The 16,487-nt window shown below is 38.7% G+C and overlaps 7 protein-coding genes across 8 annotated transcripts in view; 2 read left to right on the top strand and 5 right to left on the bottom strand.

Annotated features, from left to right (window-relative positions):
- LOC104735510 (senescence-associated carboxylesterase 101) lies at window positions 1,045-3,480 on the bottom strand. The gene is made up of 3 exons (XM_010455319.1): window positions 3,337-3,480; window positions 2,772-3,108; window positions 1,045-2,485 (listed from the first exon to the last, which is right to left on the bottom strand). Exons 1-3 carry the CDS (start codon window positions 3,351-3,353, stop codon window positions 1,262-1,264), a joined length of 1,578 nt encoding a protein of 525 aa, XP_010453621.1. The 5' UTR covers window positions 3,354-3,480; the 3' UTR covers window positions 1,045-1,261.
- Window positions 4,172-5,532, bottom strand: LOC104735509 (gibberellin-regulated protein 14). Its single transcript, XM_010455318.1, has 4 exons — window positions 5,418-5,532; window positions 5,232-5,264; window positions 4,643-5,135; window positions 4,172-4,549 (listed from the first exon to the last, which is right to left on the bottom strand). Exons 1-4 carry the CDS (start codon window positions 5,466-5,468, stop codon window positions 4,365-4,367), a joined length of 762 nt encoding a protein of 253 aa, XP_010453620.1. The 5' UTR covers window positions 5,469-5,532; the 3' UTR covers window positions 4,172-4,364.
- On the bottom strand, window positions 6,788-8,504 carry LOC104735507. Its single transcript, XM_010455317.2, has 4 exons — window positions 8,095-8,504; window positions 7,764-7,817; window positions 7,400-7,459; window positions 6,788-7,087 (listed from the first exon to the last, which is right to left on the bottom strand). The coding sequence occupies exons 1-4, from the start codon at window positions 8,389-8,391 to the stop codon at window positions 6,956-6,958; spliced, it is 543 nt and encodes a 180-aa protein (XP_010453619.1). The 5' UTR covers window positions 8,392-8,504; the 3' UTR covers window positions 6,788-6,955.
- Window positions 9,174-10,343, top strand: LOC104737995 (F-box/kelch-repeat protein SKIP6-like). Its single transcript, XM_010458236.2, has one exon. The coding sequence runs from the start codon at window positions 9,174-9,176 to the stop codon at window positions 10,341-10,343; it is 1,170 nt and encodes a 389-aa protein (XP_010456538.2).
- LOC104737994 (probable pre-mRNA-splicing factor ATP-dependent RNA helicase DEAH2) lies at window positions 11,259-13,301 on the top strand. The gene has a single exon (XM_010458235.1). It carries the CDS (start codon window positions 11,259-11,261, stop codon window positions 13,299-13,301), a length of 2,043 nt encoding a protein of 680 aa, XP_010456537.1.
- On the bottom strand, window positions 14,556-15,407 carry LOC109128441. The gene has a single exon (XM_019234755.1). It carries the CDS (start codon window positions 15,245-15,247, stop codon window positions 14,714-14,716), a length of 534 nt encoding a protein of 177 aa, XP_019090300.1. The 5' UTR covers window positions 15,248-15,407; the 3' UTR covers window positions 14,556-14,713.
- The window catches only part of LOC104737993, a 3,117-nt gene continuing 2,481 nt past the window's right edge, over window positions 15,852-16,487 (bottom strand). The window contains exon 8 of one of the 2 annotated variants that reach the window (XM_019235103.1): window positions 15,852-16,285. In XM_019235103.1, coding sequence (XP_019090648.1) covers window positions 15,996-16,285 — 290 coding nt within the window. In that variant the 3' untranslated portion in view covers window positions 15,852-15,995. Of the gene's footprint in view, window positions 16,452-16,487 lie in introns of both variants that reach the window. The other variant, XM_019235102.1, reaches the window with a different exon arrangement.

Genomic DNA, 16,487 nt, shown 5'->3' with positions numbered 1-16,487 from the left:
TACTGATGATTACAAGAGCACTTCAGGATATGTTTTTATGTTGGGTGGAGGTGCAGTTTCGTGGGTCTCAAAGAAGCAGCCAATTGTCACTCTATCTACGACTGAAGCAGAGTTTGTGTCTACAGCATATGGAACTTGTCAAGCAGTGTGGCTCAGGAACATTATGGCGGAGATTGGGTTTGAGCAGAAGGAATGTACTATTATGTTTTGTGATAACAGCTCTGCAATCAAGTTGTCCAAGAATCTGGTATTACATGGGAGAAGCAAGCACATTCATGTTAGGTTCCATTACTTAAGAGAATTGGTGAATGATGGAGTGATTCAGCTCAACTACTGCAGTACACACGATAAGATATCCGACATAATGACAAAGGCGGTGAAGCTCGAAGTGTTTGAGAAACTCAGAAACAGGATGGGTGTTGGCACAAAGGATGTTTAAACTGAAAGGAGACTTTCAGTTTAGGGGAGGAAATGAAATAAAAAGATGTTTTATCGAGTCTTAAGTATTTTATGTTAAGTTTGAAGTGGTCAAGTCGTAGGGTTGTGTCTTCCATTGTTAACGGAGTAGTTGAATAAGTTGCAGGTTTTTTAGGAGGTAGTGCTAAGTTGTTAGTCTACTATATATTCCTTTTCCTGTAACTCCTTTGATTAATACGAGTCGTTCAGTTTTTCTTGGTTCTGAGAGCTTTCTTATTTGCAAAGATAACACTCTTGAATCTTCAAACTTGATCAGCTACATAGGGAAGGTAGCCTTAGCCACTCGAAGGTCGTACTATTCATTTAATCTGTGGGTCTTGGAGGATTTCAAGAAACAGCAATGGCTCCAGGTACATTTATCTGTTAATCCTTCTACAACTAAATGGTATCGTCCTTTAGACCTTAGAGGCATTACTCACACGGATCGATTTATAGATCATTCACGATCGTAACACGAATAATGTTAAAATTGTTGAGATTGATGTAAACTCATGAGTTTGTAGGATTTTCTGCGGTAGGTTGTTTTATAGATTATGTTGAGAGTGGTATGCTTTGTTTATACTACTCTTACCAAGAACACATCAATCACCTTTATTTTATTTCGCTTTTGTCACTTTCACAATGACATATCAGCAAAACTCTGCTTTTTTTTTCTTTCAACTTTTGCTTTTGCTTTTTTATAATCATGTTGCCCTTTTTTTTGTAAACGGGAAGAAATTGGTAACGAAATTTCCAAGAAATTATTACTATACTCTCGTTGTAAATGAACTACTAACTATTTCCATTAGAGTGGCTGGCCATAACTCTCATACTTCCATGTGTTCATAAACTCGGTGAAGAGTGAAGGTGCAGAATTAAAGCCTTTGATCACTTTGTACTCTCTCCACCACTTCATGAAACTGCTGTCCTCCAAGAATATCTCCGGCGAAACCTCACGTTTTTCGATCATCCCCCACACGTATGCCTCAAACCTCTCGAGTTTTCCGGTTAATACCGCTCTCTCCTCACTTGTCATCATCCCCACTTGTGTCGCTAGCTGATTGGTAAGAATCAACGATTCCTCAACTTCAGCCCAAAAGCAAGAATCAAACGTTAAAAGATCACTCAAATCTCTCTTTTTACACCTAACCGTTTTAATATTTTCTGCCTCAAACCATTTCTCGAGCATAACATAGTGGCGTGACCTTCCTAAGGTTCGGTAGCCTTTACGACCGTCGAGGTAATATTCAGCAATGTCGAGCGGTTCGATCATTCGTCTGTAGTTGTTCCCCGCAAAGAGACACCGTGTCTTGAGAATCGATTTTTCACTCTGAGGCATCTTCTCGACTTCTTCAACCATTTTTATCCAGAACTCATTCAACTCTTTCTTCCTCTTCTCAAGATCTATATCAACAGTTGAAACCACTCTAGCCTTGTACCGATCGTAGTAACCAATCTTGTTCATCTTGCTCATCTTTTTGTACCACTCTATATGCATCAGTGATATCTTCATGTCGTTTAGTTTCTTAAGCTGATCAAAACGCAGCTTCTTCCTAATTCCACGTTCCTCCATTCGATCAATAACATCATCGATCATCAGTCTCGAATCCGTCATTAAGGACTGGTCCAGACGCTCTAGGATTCCACCGTAGTCTCTCCAGTCTACTCGACCATCCGTGTTATCACCTACCAGCAACTCCAAGACCGCCTCAGGGTCCTCGAAGCAAATACATTTGGAATCAAAACAGATCAAGAACGTTCCAAAAGGCTTGAACAAATCGGCCTGGATAGCCTGAGTTAGTCCAGCCTCAGCCACATGAAGGAAACATGCATTCCTCAGGGAATTCTCAAGAATCTGTTGAAGAGAAGCGTCTCCGATTAAAGGCGAGCCGAAAGTGATGCATAAAGGGCGTTTTAGCTTTGGATCGATATTTTCAAGAAGCCACAACGTAAAGAGAGATGCCACAGATCCTCCTAAAGCAGCTCCAGTGATGATCACCGGTTTCTCAAGCTTGAGCAACCCCAGCAACTGCACAACACATATACTATAACTTTTTCGAGATTCTGTTTTCTCATGGATGTCTGAAAAAAGTCATGGTAATTTCTATAAATGTCTATGCACAAACTATATTAAGAAATTGCAAGACATATATGTTTATGGAAAACACACTAACTTTCAAGATTCTTAATTTGTCTTAACATTTTTCATAAAGTTGTTAGAAACCCAAAACAATACTAAACAAATTCTGAAGAGAGAGAGAGAGAGAGTACCACAAAAACTATTGAGTGGAAGTTAAAAAAAAAAAAGAAGTTACCTTAGATTTGAGTTCAGGGAGATTTCGATAAAAGGCAGAAGCAAAAAGCTCAAAGGAAGTTGTGTAAACAGAGAAGGAGGAGATCTTCTCGGAGCAGAGGAAATGAAACGGGTTGTTTTCATATTCTGAGCCAGAAAGACGAGTAAGACCATAGCTGTTTCTGCGAATCGGTGGCGCCCCAAAGACTACAAATGTGGATTTGCCTTCTGTGTAAAACTTGACACCTAGACCTGAATCTTGATTCGAATAGGGTGATTCATGTATATGGGAGATCTTACTCCATGAGCTTTGTAAGAGACCGGACCTCAACACAAGCTTCCCAAGCTCGAAACCCTTTCTATAACCAGGAAAGCTTTTTTTTTTTAGTCAATGTCCAGAAAAAGAAAAAAAAAACAAGATTTTCAAGAAAACTGTTGAGCTGTGCAAAGAGAGTTGAGAAGAAGAAAAAAACAAAAGAGCAAACAGAGAAAAAAAAAATGTAAAGGACAACAAAAAAACAAAGAAAATGATTTAGGACAAGAAGTTGAGCAAAGGAAAGATGAAAAGAGTAATCGTTAGTACTTACAATGAAGAAGAATCCATAGCATGAGCTGGAACAGATCTGTGGAGAAGCCAAAAGACTTGTTTGGACGAGTTATATCGATCTATTCGAATTTTTTTGTATACAAATAACTGTCTAGTATTTGATTTAACTAATTATAATACTGAAATTGAGACAAATATATAAATGTCAGAAAATGAGAGAGTCCATCTACTTATTTTGACAATACTTATTATTTACATGATAATTAAATAAAAAATGTATTTTTTAAAAAGTCAAATCAAACAGTAAACGATTCCTCTTTGTTTCTTTGCCACGAAGACATGTAAAAGCGAAGACCAGTTCAGCATATGATTCCGATATTTTTTAGTTGAAAACAAGTGTGAATACGAAACACAGTTGCATTTTTTCTTTCTTTCTTTCTTTCTCCTTTTTGGTTTTGATTTGTGTTTCGAAACAAAGAAGTAAAACCTCGTCAACGATTTGTGTTTCGTGTCGGCTCAACCTTACGTAGAAATATTAGTAAAAGAATAAAATACTCATAAGTTTATTTTAAACCAATTTTAGTCTTTACCAAAATAGTACCAAACAAGCCCCGAACATATATATGCATGACAGGCTCGAATAAGGCCCAAATAAGATCTGCAACTAGCTAGAACTTTACCCAACTATGATATTATGCATAAAGGTTCTCAGTTCTCATCTCCTCCAATCAGATTTAATCTTGTAGTTTCATATTCCCCATACAAGAATTTTCTAGTCCGTAGAAATGCCTAAAAAAAACTAACCTTTTCGAATATAATTATATGATTTTTCAAACTTTATTTATCCCTATTTTATAAGTGTAATACAAAACAAATTTCAGAAAATCCTTAATTCAAAGAAAATAGTTTATTCTTGATATATATATTCTACATTCCGTAAACAAACATCGAACTCAACATTAAAAAAACAAAAATAAACGCATTACAAACTTATAATAAAAAAACCTCATCGATTTTAATTATTGCCTTTCACATTGACGACCATATCGCGTCATGTATTAAAAACCTTCAAGGACATTTGGGTTTGCCGCCATGTGTCTTCATATTGGCGTAACAAGATCCACACTTCTCTTTATTACCGTACGTACCAGGGGGCACGCAGTTGCAGCGGTAGCAGCACGTGACGCACGCTCTCATGCATACGTTCTTCCTCGAGTGTTGCCCACACCTCGTCCCACATAAAGGCACGCAATCTAGACCGTCCAATATTAGTTCAGCGATACATCTATAATCTAATCAACGGGCTATATATCATTACAATACTTTAAAATAAACAAATGATTTACCTATACGAGTTCTTACGGGAGGTGGTGTCGGAGGTTTGACCGGTGGTGTCGGTGGTTGGACCGGTGGGGTTGTTGTGGGAGGTTTAACCGGTGGCGTTGGGGGTTTGTACGTTGGTGGTTGGACCGGCGGTGGTTTAACCGGTGACGTCGTGGGTGGTTTAACCGGTGGAGTTGGCGGTTTGTACGTAGGAGGTTGGACCGACGGTGGTTTAACTGGTGGCGTTGGGGGTTTGTACGTGGGTGGTTGTACCGGCGGTGGTTTAACTAGTGGCGTTGGGGGTTTGTACGTAGGTGGTACAACCGGCGGTGATTTGATCGGAGGAGTTAAAACCGGAGGTTTCGTTGGTGTAACCGGAGTGGTGGGAGGTTTGACGGGGGGTTTTGTAGTTGGTGGTTTTATAGGAGTAGTCGGCAGTGTAGGTGGTTTGAACGATGGCGTCGGAGGTTTGATAGCCGGGATTGGCGATGGAGGAGTTGGCGTTGGTAAAGAAACCTACAAAATTACAAACATATATATAACAAAATTAACTTCATTCACGATGGTTAATTAAAAGTTTAGTTAAACCGATAAATAAAAACGTAGTTATACCTTGGATTCCTCATTCGAAGCAGCAAAAACAACCTGCTCGGTGATTAATCAAAATACTTAATTAGTTGCAATGTCAACAAAAAACGTAATACACATACTAGTACTTAGTATTTCGTAGTCTTTAACACTAGACAGAATTGAAAAGAGTACTATACACTTTATGTTCAAAAGTAAAGAGTAACTTACATTGGTAAAGACATGGAGAAAGATAAAGACCCAAAGAAGTGAGAGAGCCATTTTTGTGGGAGATGAGAAAAGTGGTGAAGTCACACTATGAAGACCAATGGCCTTTTCTGCTATAAATAGAAGTTCCTTATTTTATTTAAATTATCAATATTATCCATAATAAATATTTATTTAAATGCGTGGTAAGTAATTTTAGGTCCAGAGCAGTTATTATATATGCATGCCAGCTTTGAATCCTTCACTACTACATCATAATTTCTCAGAGCTCGAGGAACAAAAATATCAGATTCCCAAAATGGATTACTATAGTATATCATCAACTTGGAATACTTTATATGAAAATTGATACATGAAAATTGCCATTTTATTCGTACATCATCAACTTGGAATACTTTATCAGTAAAATAATTAAAATTTTAACTCTATGGACATTTTGGTGATATGTTTGAGTGAGTACCCCGAGAAACTAGTGGATGACATATTGACATTAATAATCTTAACTTATTAAAAATAAACTACTGTATATAGCATTCGATTTGCCCATAAGGCTGTGTCCCTTATATCTATATTTCATATAAAAAGAGACCCTTCACTTCATTTCGATTATTGCACCAGTAAGAGAAGGATTTGTCGTTTATGGAGATTTGCTTTGATAAAACGACATGGCCTACGATTACGAAATTAGTACCATACTGTGTTTTGTAATATCTTTTAAGTTATAGTAGTACATTATATTCTATTATTCTTACCAAAAAAAAAAAGGTGTCATCAAATCAGAGACGGACAATAGCACATGAGTTCTTTAAATCGTGGCGGTGATTATTACTACTTTATTATTTAGTTCTGATATTTCGAAGAAAGAAGTCAACAGTGTTCATTAAAGTGAAGAAATCGACAACGAGTTCAGATTTTATCATTACAGATGTCGTAGGTACACACACTTTCCTCTTTTTTGTTAACATAGATTAAAAATGAAATGTTTGCTTCTACTTAAGAATGAAATGTTTGCTTCTACTTAATTTTGAACTTTATTGGATAGAATGAAACTGATTTCGCCACAGCATAATTTCATTTATAAGATGGAAAAAAACAGAGGGTTTTTTTTTTTTTTAAAGTAAAGATTCGTGCAACTAGTAGAGGAGAGATACAAGTACAACAATGCATGAGCTGTGATTCACCATATACTTTTCACATCACCATCTCCAGTTCTCCACAATGTCGACATCGTACATGCATACATATACATTTTGACAATCATATACAGTACATTATACACACACACAAATCTAAAAGTGCATTGTACAAAGCATAGAACCCAAAAGTCTGTAAAAATCCCCAACCTCCATGCTTTGTGGGGAACCCATATGACCCATTAAATTAATTTCTCATTTTTCCAACAAAGAAAACATTTCATTTCCACTTTTTGTTTTTGTAATTTACCACATTGTTTCCTTGCAAGGTACAAATGAAAGAAAGCAACCCTAAAAATTGAACATAGTGTGTCACTTTAATCACAAAATGGAGAGGAGAAAGATGGTTTAATTAGACAGAACCTCATCTTCATCTTCAAAGCTCAAATTCAAAGTCTGTAACTTAAAGCCAGCTCCTTGTATTGTCTCCACCAAGCTTGACGCCACTCCTGTTGCTTGCACCGTCGTTTGCTTTGAAAGCTTCACACAAACATTGAACATAACATTAGCCAGATTCAATCCTCTGGTTCAAACATCAAACAGAGAGTTGTTGTTGCTATGAGTTTCATTTAGCTGTAACAAATCCAGCTTTTGTTCTGTCTGCAGTTAACCACCAAAATATAAAACAAAAATGACAATACTTGACCAGTCCAGTCCGTCTAAGGCAGTGCCGGCCATAATATCTCTAATCACACATTCAACATCTGTCTTCATCAACATATATCATATGCACATATATGTGTGTGCGTAGGCAACTAGGCATATAAAGACAATGCTGGGATGTAAACATACCTCAACGACAGCAACACCTTCAGAAACTTGGACCTTCAAATTGGAAACTCCATCAATATCCTGAAAGAACAGAACAAGACTGGCTGTCGCTTAGTTTGCTTTTACTCACTGTTTTTTGAAAGCTAAAAAGGTACTTGTTAAGGAAGATCTAAAGCGTGTTAAGAGTAAAGCGGACACTGAAACTTAAGAGTTTAACAAAAACTAGAGAGAATGGATTGAATCTAAACAAGAAACCAATTAAGAAGGGTTTTATAATCAACCAAACTGAAAAGAAACAACTGAACTCCAACAAAGTTTCTCTTGTCAAACTCTACACAGATATGCTAGTTCAATGGGAGATCTCAAAGCAAAGCCAAAGGATTACCTGTAAGGCCCTTGTCACATTAGGAATAGCTGCTTCGTTCAAAGTTCCATCAGCCTACAAAAAATCAAGCAAAAAATCCAACAATGATCAGAGTAAATTTGAGGCCACAAATGAAATTGCAACAGAGCAAGGCTCCTAGAATCTTTAAGACAGTTCCAATACCATTTTGCAATGCTCATTTCTAAGACGTGACATAACCATGAATCAATCCAACTATATAGCCTATTGTATCTAATACCAATACGTAAATGGAGAATGAGGATGGTACTCACACAAACTCAACAGGCCAATTAATCCAAAAAGAGAGAGAGAGAGAGAGAGAATGATGCACCTGAAAAAACATGGTGAGCATGTCTGAAGGAGAGACAGGCACAGAGACAGTCTCTTGCGGTTGCTCCTCTGCGACAGCGACACCTTCTCCTCCTTCTCCAACCGAAGAAATCTTCATTAACCCAAGGCGATTCTGTTTCATAAACCCAGCAAAACTGCGAATTCGACTAACACCGACGATGGGTCTGGTCCGAAAGCTGAGTTTTTTCGACAAAGGAAGAAGATGGGTCGAAGAAAGATTAGGGCTTTTGGTTCTGCAAAACAAGTGAAACGTAGAAGAAGCTGCAATCGACGCCATTTCTCCCAATATTTGTTCACTCGATAAGAGGATTTGGTGAGTTTTTTTTGCTGTTTAGCCTTCTTTTATTCTCTCACACACTTATCCACTCGAAGCAAACATTGTAAAAGATTTTGTGCCTTCAAAACTGGGATTCTTACATAAAATAAAAATGCCAATTTTTTCTAAAATTTTATATATTTGCCACTTGTAACACTTTAAAATATCTATATGTATGTTGTTTTTTTGCTAAAATACATATTTTACAATAAAATACTAAACTCTAAAAAAAAATTGAACCGACTAAACTCAAATATAATGTATTAAACGAATGTATAATCATATTTTTGCAGCAAGAAAAATAACAAATCTATAAATATTTAGATAAAATAGAAAAATCCGTAAATATCATCACGAAAAATAGCAAATTCATGATCGATTCTGAAAAATAGTATAGTTTTAGCTAGTGATAATAACAATCACAACTAGTAAGAAGTATTTGAAATAATAATGTACATAAACCCCTTATAAAATAATAATAATCTATAAATTAATAAAAACTATACGATAAAATAATAATTTTTAGAATCCATGTGTAGTCTCATTAATAAAATAAAATAATAAGAGTATATTTGTGAATAGGAATAGTTAATTTTGGTTTTGAAATTAGATTTTGTAATTGAACTCACTTAAACCGCATGGTTAGTCCAATAATTAAATGTCTTAATTGTATTGACTGTTTTCCTTTTATTTCTTTTTTTTTTCCTTTTACTGACTGTATATATATTGGGGGAATTAGCGCTATGACACACAATCTAGTTAGGTTGTGTCTCGATCCCCCTCTCACAAAAACCCCTAGCGCAAGAAAGGAAATTGATCCCTCCGGTAACGTAATCAAATCAATGAAGGGAAGAAGTGCGATTCGGGGATTGGAATTGAAGAAGAGGAGGAAGAATGAGACGGAGGTGTGTGGGTTATGGTGGGTGCCAGATGATGTGTTTGTGGACTGCCTGACTCAGTTGTCGAGATTGGACCTCGTGGCCTTAGCGACGGTCTCCAAGAGGCACCGGGGTGTCGGAGTGGCCCATGGACTCAGGATCTTGAGGTCTCGGAGGGGATGCCTTGACCCATATATGTACGTATATATGCACATGTATCCAGATCCAAGCCCACGGTGGTTCGTCCTCCACCCCGTGCAACGTCGGCTGAAACGGCTCAATCTGAACCACTCGTATCCGGCCCCGGTAGCAGGATCCTGTTTCGTGAAGGATTATTGGGGGGTCTATGTTATCGGTGGACTCGTGAACGGCAAACCCACATCGGAAGTCACGTTTTTTAATTGTACCGATCACACAGTGTGCCGCCTTACGCCCATGACGATGGCTCGAAGCGGAGCATCGGCAAGCTTGATAGACAACAAGAAGATATACGTGTTTGGAGGGTGCTGGGACTGGGATGTCGCTGCTGATTCCTCCAACTGGGCAGAGGTGTATGATGTCGAAACCGGAACTTGGGAGTTCCTGTCTGTGGTTACGCCCAAGATGCCCCTCAAAATCCAACAAAGTTTGGTGATGGACGACGAGAAGCATGTTCACGCGGTGGATGAGGATGGTCAAATCTTTAATTTCTCAAGCACTGAATGTAAGTTTGAGGCAGCAGAGGACGGAAGAACGGAGTCTAACCCAAGCAATTGGCTTTTCGGTGATCAAGCATTGTTCTGCCCTGCTACCGGCGGGAGAATACTGTGGCGTTTTCCATTTGAGTCGGATTGGAAGGACGTCAAGGGTTTGGAACAGCTGCAGCAGCAACACTCTGGTTTTCATATCATCAAACTCTCCATCTCTGGTGTCAGGCTGGCCATCTTCTGGGAAGCCCGGCCTCAAGGTCCCGATGGTCAGATTTTGGAGCTTTGGTATGCCGAGCTTTCCATTGCCACACGACGATATATTCGAGCTTTCCGTGGCCAACATTGAGTGGTCCGGTGCTGTCCTCTCCTCATCATCTACTGGCCCCTTAACTTGTTATTTGCTGATTCTTTCTATCTCTGAATATTTCTCAATCCTTGTTTATTTTTTGTAATTTATTTAGCTTATAGCAATTCAGTCAGAAGGCTTGTTGTGCTCTCTTAGGGAATCAAGTGTAATTTTCGCTAGCTTTGGGGATAATGGGCTTGTTCGTTTGGTTGACGCAGGCGGCTGCGGCAGCGGCAGCGGCAGTGGCTGCGTTTACGTCTTTAGCCGCTGAATCGAAACAACGTTTAAAAATGTTAGACGCAGATCTTAGCGTTTGCCGCAGATACCTGCGTCAAGCAAACGAACAAACGTACTTGCGTTTGCCGCAGCCGCAGGTACCTGCGTCAACCAAACGAACAAGCCCATTAGAACAAAAGAAACCTCGTCTCTAACTACAATAGTTTTTTTCTCACTTTTATATGTTATATCTTTTTGGTTAGCTAGTCTAAAGAGATTATTTGTTTCCAATTAGACTGATAAAAGTTTAGGATGATAGTCACTCTTTTCCATATACTGTATGTGCTCAGTGCCCGTATAATGTTTCCTTTTAAGTGGTGAATTTTCGTTTTAGCTTATGAAAACACAAATCACAATTAGTAAGATATTCAAAACTGTTTAATTAAATTCCTATATTATTTGTTGTCATGGACAAAAGAAAAAAAGGATAATGACAAATCCTTTTGTCCAAAAAAAAAAAAGACAAACAAATCCTTTCCTTTTCGTAATTTCCATATATATGTAAACTAAAAGGAATTTACAAATCATCTGTATATTGAAAAGGAAATTAATTTATTATAAAGACAAGAAATAATTTGTTGAATAGTATTGATAAGATTGGATATGATGATCCCACAAAAAAAAATAAGATTGGATATGATGAAGAAGACGTATTCCGGAAGGTATTTCGAAATACTGGAGAAACGGAAGAATCTACCAGTGTGGGTTCACAAAGAGGAGTTTCTCAAAACTTTGAAAGAGAATCAGATAGTGTTATTGGTTGGTGAGACCGGAAGTGGTAAAACAACGCAGATCCCTCAGTTTGTTTTAGAGGCGGTGCTCAATGAAAACCCTAGCTCTGGTCCTAAGGGGAAGAAGTGGTTGGTTGGATGCACGCAACCTCGTAGAGTTGCAGCGATGTCTGTTTCCCGTCGTGTAGCCGAAGAGATGGATGTAGAGATCGGGGACGAAGTTGGTTACACGGTCCGTTTCGATGATTGCAGCAGCTCCAAAACGGTGCTCAAGTACCTAACCGACGGTATGCTTCTAAGAGAAGCAATGGCGGATCCTCTCTTAGGGAGATACAAAGTGATTGTTCTCGATGAGGCGCATGAGAGAAATTTAGCCACGGATTTGCTTTTTGGTCTTCTTAAACAAACCTTGGTTCGTCGACCTGATCTTAAGCTGGTTGTAATGAGTGCAACCCTAGAAGCCGATAAGTTCCTCAAGTATTTTATTGGTGTGCCTCTTATTAAAGTCCCTGGCAGGCTTTATCCAGTGGAGATCTTGTATACTCGAGAACCCCAGAGGGACTATCTCGAGGCTGCTATAAATACTATTATCCAGATTCACGAGTTTGAGCCACCTGGTGATGTTCTTGTTTTCTTAACCGGGGAAGAAGAGATTGAAGATACTTGCAGTAGAATCACCAGTAAACTTGGTGATCAAGTCAACGTTATGCCATTGTATTCCACTCTTTCGCCTGCTATGCAACAGAAGATATTCGATCCGACACCGGATCCAGTGAGAAAGATTGTTGTCTCCACCAACATTGCAGAGACTTCTTTAACCATTGATGGGATTGTATACGTGGTTGATCCTGGTTTCTCCAAACAGAAGCTCTACCACCCAAACACTCGTGTGGAGTCCTTGTTGGTGTCTCCAATATCACAGGCAAGTGCTGACCAGAGAGCAGGTCGTGCTGGTAGAACACAACCTGGAAAGTGCTTCAGGCTTTACACAGAGAAAAGTTTTAAAGAATTGGAGAAGCAGACGTATGCTGAGATATTGAGATCAAACCTTGCAAATACAGTTCTGACCTTGAAAATACTGGGTGTTGAAAACTTGCTGCACTTTGATCTTATAGATCCTCCTGCTCCTGAGACCCTCTCTCGGGCCTTGGACGATTTGTATCATTTGGGAGCATTGGACGATGAATGTAACTTGACAAAGACAGGCGAGATGATGAGTGAGTTTCCATTAGACCCACAGATGGCAAAGATGATCATAGTCAGTCCCCAATTCAACTGCTCAAACGAGATTCTTTCGGTTTCTGCGATGCTTTCAGTACCCAATTGTTTTATCAGGCCAAGAGGAGAAGCTCAAAAAGCAGCAGATAAAGCTAAGTCTATGTTTTCACACATTGACGGAGATCACCTCACACTCTTGAATGTGTTCCATGCTTTCTTGCAACACAACCAAAAACCAGATTGGTGCTATGAAAACTTCATCAACTACAGAGCAATGAAATCTGCAGTTAGTGTAAGAGAACAGCTGGTCCGGATCATGTCGAGGTTTCAGATTAAGTTGTGCAGCCCTGATTTCAACAGCCGAGACTACTACGTCAACATAAGAAAGGCCTTGCTTGCCGGTTATTTCATGCAAGTGGCTCACCTAGAACGCACTGGCCATTACTTGACTTTCAGAGATAAGGACGACCAAGTGGTTAACTTGCATCCTTCCAATTGCTTGGATTACAAACCAGAGTGGGTGGTTTACAACGAGTATGTTTTCACTAGCCGAAATTTCATCCGAACTGTTACGTATATTCAGGGTGAATGGCTAGTAGATATCGCACCGGATTACTATCAGCCTGCCAACTTCCCCAACTCTGAGGCCAAACGAGTCCTTCAAAGGCACTATAAGAAGAGAAGACTGTCAGAAGAAAGGAGTTGTAAAATCTTTTGCGCTAGCAATTCTTAAAGAGCTAGAAATTATTAATTTAGTGTTTTAATTATAATAATTTTGTAATTTTTCACATTGTTTTCTTGTAATTTGCCAGCTCTTTGTAATGTCTCCACCAAACTTGATATATATAACACTCATGTTGCTTGAACCATTTTCTGCTTTGATAGCTTCACTCACACGTTGGACATTAATATCTGAAACCTGGAAAGCTTGATCATAATTCATAAATTTAACATAAGAGTGAAGAAGGGTTTCAAATCAGGACCTTGTATAGCATATAGTTTATATGCAAGCTAAATCTGTCTGCAACGTAGCTTGAAATGGCAATAATCATGGTCAACATCACTACAGTATAAGATTTTTTTGAACAAGTGTGAACCGGGGAAGCTTAGTTCCAACACCAATGCGATGCCTCCAACTGCTACAAAACTCAGAGCTCAACTTTCAAATCACTGCATCAAAACTCAGAGCTCAAGTTTCAAATCATTAATTACCTGATTAACCGAATAAGATTCTAATATCCATTCCTTTCTTCCCGGTAAAATGTTTCGAATCACTAAGCTATGACCACTAATAGTCAATTTCATAAACAAAATCTGCAACCATGTAATGTAACTGAAAAAAAAAAATGGTGAATGATTCTGCAAGTATAACGACCAACAATTTTAGTATCTCAACAGAAGTAATAAGATCCATAAGGCTATACAGTCACTTTAAATTATTCCGCGTCTAATAGCTTTGAAGGATGGTACCATCCTCAAGATTCAGTATTACGCCTTTTTGTAGACAAGAAGGACTACATTCACAAATCAAAGGTCTACCAGCTATGTAAGAAATGTATAAGTGAGTAAGGTTCCTCAAGTTAACCGCAGTGAAAAAATAAACACACAAAAAAAACATTAAATGGCACAAACTCTAGGAAATCAGCAGAGGGTAAAGTGAAATAGCAAACCATTGTGGGAATCTGAGCTTTTGGATAAGGTTCCTAATAGTCAATTACATAAACTAATTCTGCAACAATGTAATGTACCTGACAAAAAAAAACATGGTTAGCATGTCTGAAGTAGAGACAGGCCACAAAGACAGTCTCTTGCTGTTTCTGTTGCTATTCCTCTGCAATTGCAACACCTTCTCCTAATTCTTGTTTGATTACTCAAATTATAAAATATATGTTTCCATCATTATATATTTTTCCTAAAACAAATATAATAATCAAATAAATAATTTCAATTGAAGTGAAAGAATTACAAAAAAAATAAACAAAGAAAACAAATGAAAGCTGTTGTAAAAAAAGACAATTTCTTTGCAAAGAGAAAAAAATTTCAAAGCTCATATATTCTTCTAAAACGTCTCTCTCCCCTTTTCAACAATGCGGCGCACGTTAGACGCCAGCCTAATTAAAAACAGAGAAGCGCGTGACGTTTTCTTCACTTAAACAGCGACGGCGCGTGGCTATCATTGTCGAAATCAATGGAGCATTTAGTAGAAACCGGCAAAGACGGAGCGGTGAACCTCGTGGAGTAATCACGGTAAGGAAACTCATCTTCAAAATGACCAGTCTGTTTCCCGTCGTCGAAATTCAACGAATAGCTCCACGAATCGTACCTGAAACTAACATGTTCCGGCCGGTTACAACCTGCGCCGTCGACGCCGCCACCACCACCACAGCAGTGGTTACGTCCGAAGCGTCGGATAAAAGTCTTCCATTTGGGACCAGCCAAGAGCTCAGACCATTCCCTCATCTTCATCCACCCGGAGACCCACCACCTCTCATCAGGCTCAAGTTTGTCGACGGTTCTGATCCGTTGCCACCATACGGATCCGTTAGGAGGACCAGACGGCTGAGATGATCCGAGACAAGGGAGGAGGAAACAACAACCTCGTTTGGCGAACATGGCTTCGTGCATTTCATCCGTCGCGTCCATTTCAGTCTCAGAGATGGGATAAGATTGAATCCCCATTATATATGATGAACAATGAAAAGATCCGAGAAGATTATGATTGAGGGGAAGAGAGAATCAATACAGGGATGGGATTTTGAAATCCTCCTTCCTCTCTGTTTTCTCTGCAAACCCTAACCCTAATTTTCTCTCTCTCTTTCTCTCTTTGCAAGAAATCTCCTTCTTCTTCTTTTTTTCTTTCTTTCTCTCTCTATTACTCTGTATAATGCGTTTCTTTAGGGGAGAGGAACGGAAAAAATAAATGGCAAACTAAAAAAGACAAAGAGCTGTAATTGCGTAACTTCCAAACCGGTTTTGAGGAATCTTCTCATCGGTTTTGTAATATTAACCGGAACTGAACTTTTTAATGTTGAGAAATTGAGATGGTCGGTGCTATAAACCGTTTTTGCCGGTAACTTTTTAAACGGTCGAATATGTTACTGACGTGGCGGAGTGTGAATGGATGTTTTTTTTTAATAACAGATTCATTGAAAGAATCTTTGCAAAATCCAAGCCGGCCAATTTTTTTTTTATCATTAAAGTTATTCGATCGACCATTGATACGGTTCTCTATAATATTATGTCCCAATTAGTAAAAAAAAAAAAACATCAACGCTCAATTAAATTATGATTAAGCATACTGTTTGATTTTAAAGTATCTTTCATATATACTACATTAACGTAGGACTAGTAAAACATAAGCAATATATATATTACACTTACACACACTCTGATCTATGTGAATTATGAAAGTTTTGACTTTGCGTGATCAGTAAACTTGAGAAGAGTATCCCATATAATTAATTCTAGGACGTAGATTTCGCTGATCGTTCACGGCTTCGTTGAAATCAACGGCCTTGATCACCATTGCTTCTCGGCGACCGTCCTGCTCCTGAACTGCCCCAAACACGATCTCGTTCTTCTCTCGGTTGTCTTCGAACGACGTCGCATCGTTGGCGTTTCGTTTCTGCTGGTTTTGGTATTGGTCATAGTCTTGGTAATAAGACCGGTTTTGGTTTGTTGATTGTGCTCTAAGGTATGGTTTATCCGGATTTGTACCTGATCGTGGTTCTAAAGCCGGTGGTCCATCTTCTTCTGGTATAGCAAAGCTCTCTTGTACCGGCCACTGATTCTGTTCTTGCTGATGGTGGTACTGATGAAAGTTTGGTGGGATTACATTTCTAGAACCGGACATCATCTCGGAAACCGAAGAACCGGTTTTCACCACTAGCTTTCCAAGCGAACCGAGAAATCCTTCTTC

Source organism: Camelina sativa, chromosome 13, assembly GCF_000633955.1.
Source record: "Camelina sativa cultivar DH55 chromosome 13, Cs, whole genome shotgun sequence".
NCBI lineage: Eukaryota > Viridiplantae > Streptophyta > Magnoliopsida > Brassicales > Brassicaceae > Camelina > Camelina sativa.
This window is presented reverse-complemented; position numbering and strand designations above follow the sequence as displayed.

Coding starts and splice junctions, on each gene's coding strand:
- LOC104737994 (XM_010458235.1), top strand. CDS start 11,259: ATGAAGAAGACGTATTCCGGAAGGTATTTCGAAATACTGGAGAAACGG.
- LOC104735507 (XM_010455317.2), bottom strand. CDS start 8,391: ATGGCGTCGATTGCAGCTTCTTCTACGTTTCACTTGTTTTGCAGAACC. Junction 7,818..8,094: donor TGCTCACCATGTTTTTTCAG/GTGCATCATTCT, acceptor GATTTTTTGTAG/GCTGATGGAACTTTGAACGA. Junction 7,088..7,399: donor AAGGTGTTGCTGTCGTTGAG/GTATGTTTACAT, acceptor GTTTGTGTGAAG/CTTTCAAAGCAAACGACGGT.
- LOC104735509 (XM_010455318.1), bottom strand. CDS start 5,468: ATGGCTCTCTCACTTCTTTGGGTCTTTATCTTTCTCCATGTCTTTACC. Junction 5,136..5,231: donor CTTCGAATGAGGAATCCAAG/GTATAACTACGT, acceptor GTAATTTTGTAG/GTTTCTTTACCAACGCCAAC. Junction 4,550..4,642: donor TCCCGTAAGAACTCGTATAG/GTAAATCATTTG, acceptor TGGACGGTCTAG/ATTGCGTGCCTTTATGTGGG.
- LOC109128441 (XM_019234755.1), bottom strand. CDS start 15,247: ATGGGGATTCAATCTTATCCCATCTCTGAGACTGAAATGGACGCGACG.
- LOC104735510 (XM_010455319.1), bottom strand. Junction 2,486..2,771: donor TCCCTGAACTCAAATCTAAG/GTAACTTCTTTT, acceptor TGTGTTGTGCAG/TTGCTGGGGTTGCTCAAGCT.
- LOC104737995 (XM_010458236.2), top strand. CDS start 9,174: ATGACACACAATCTAGTTAGGTTGTGTCTCGATCCCCCTCTCACAAAA.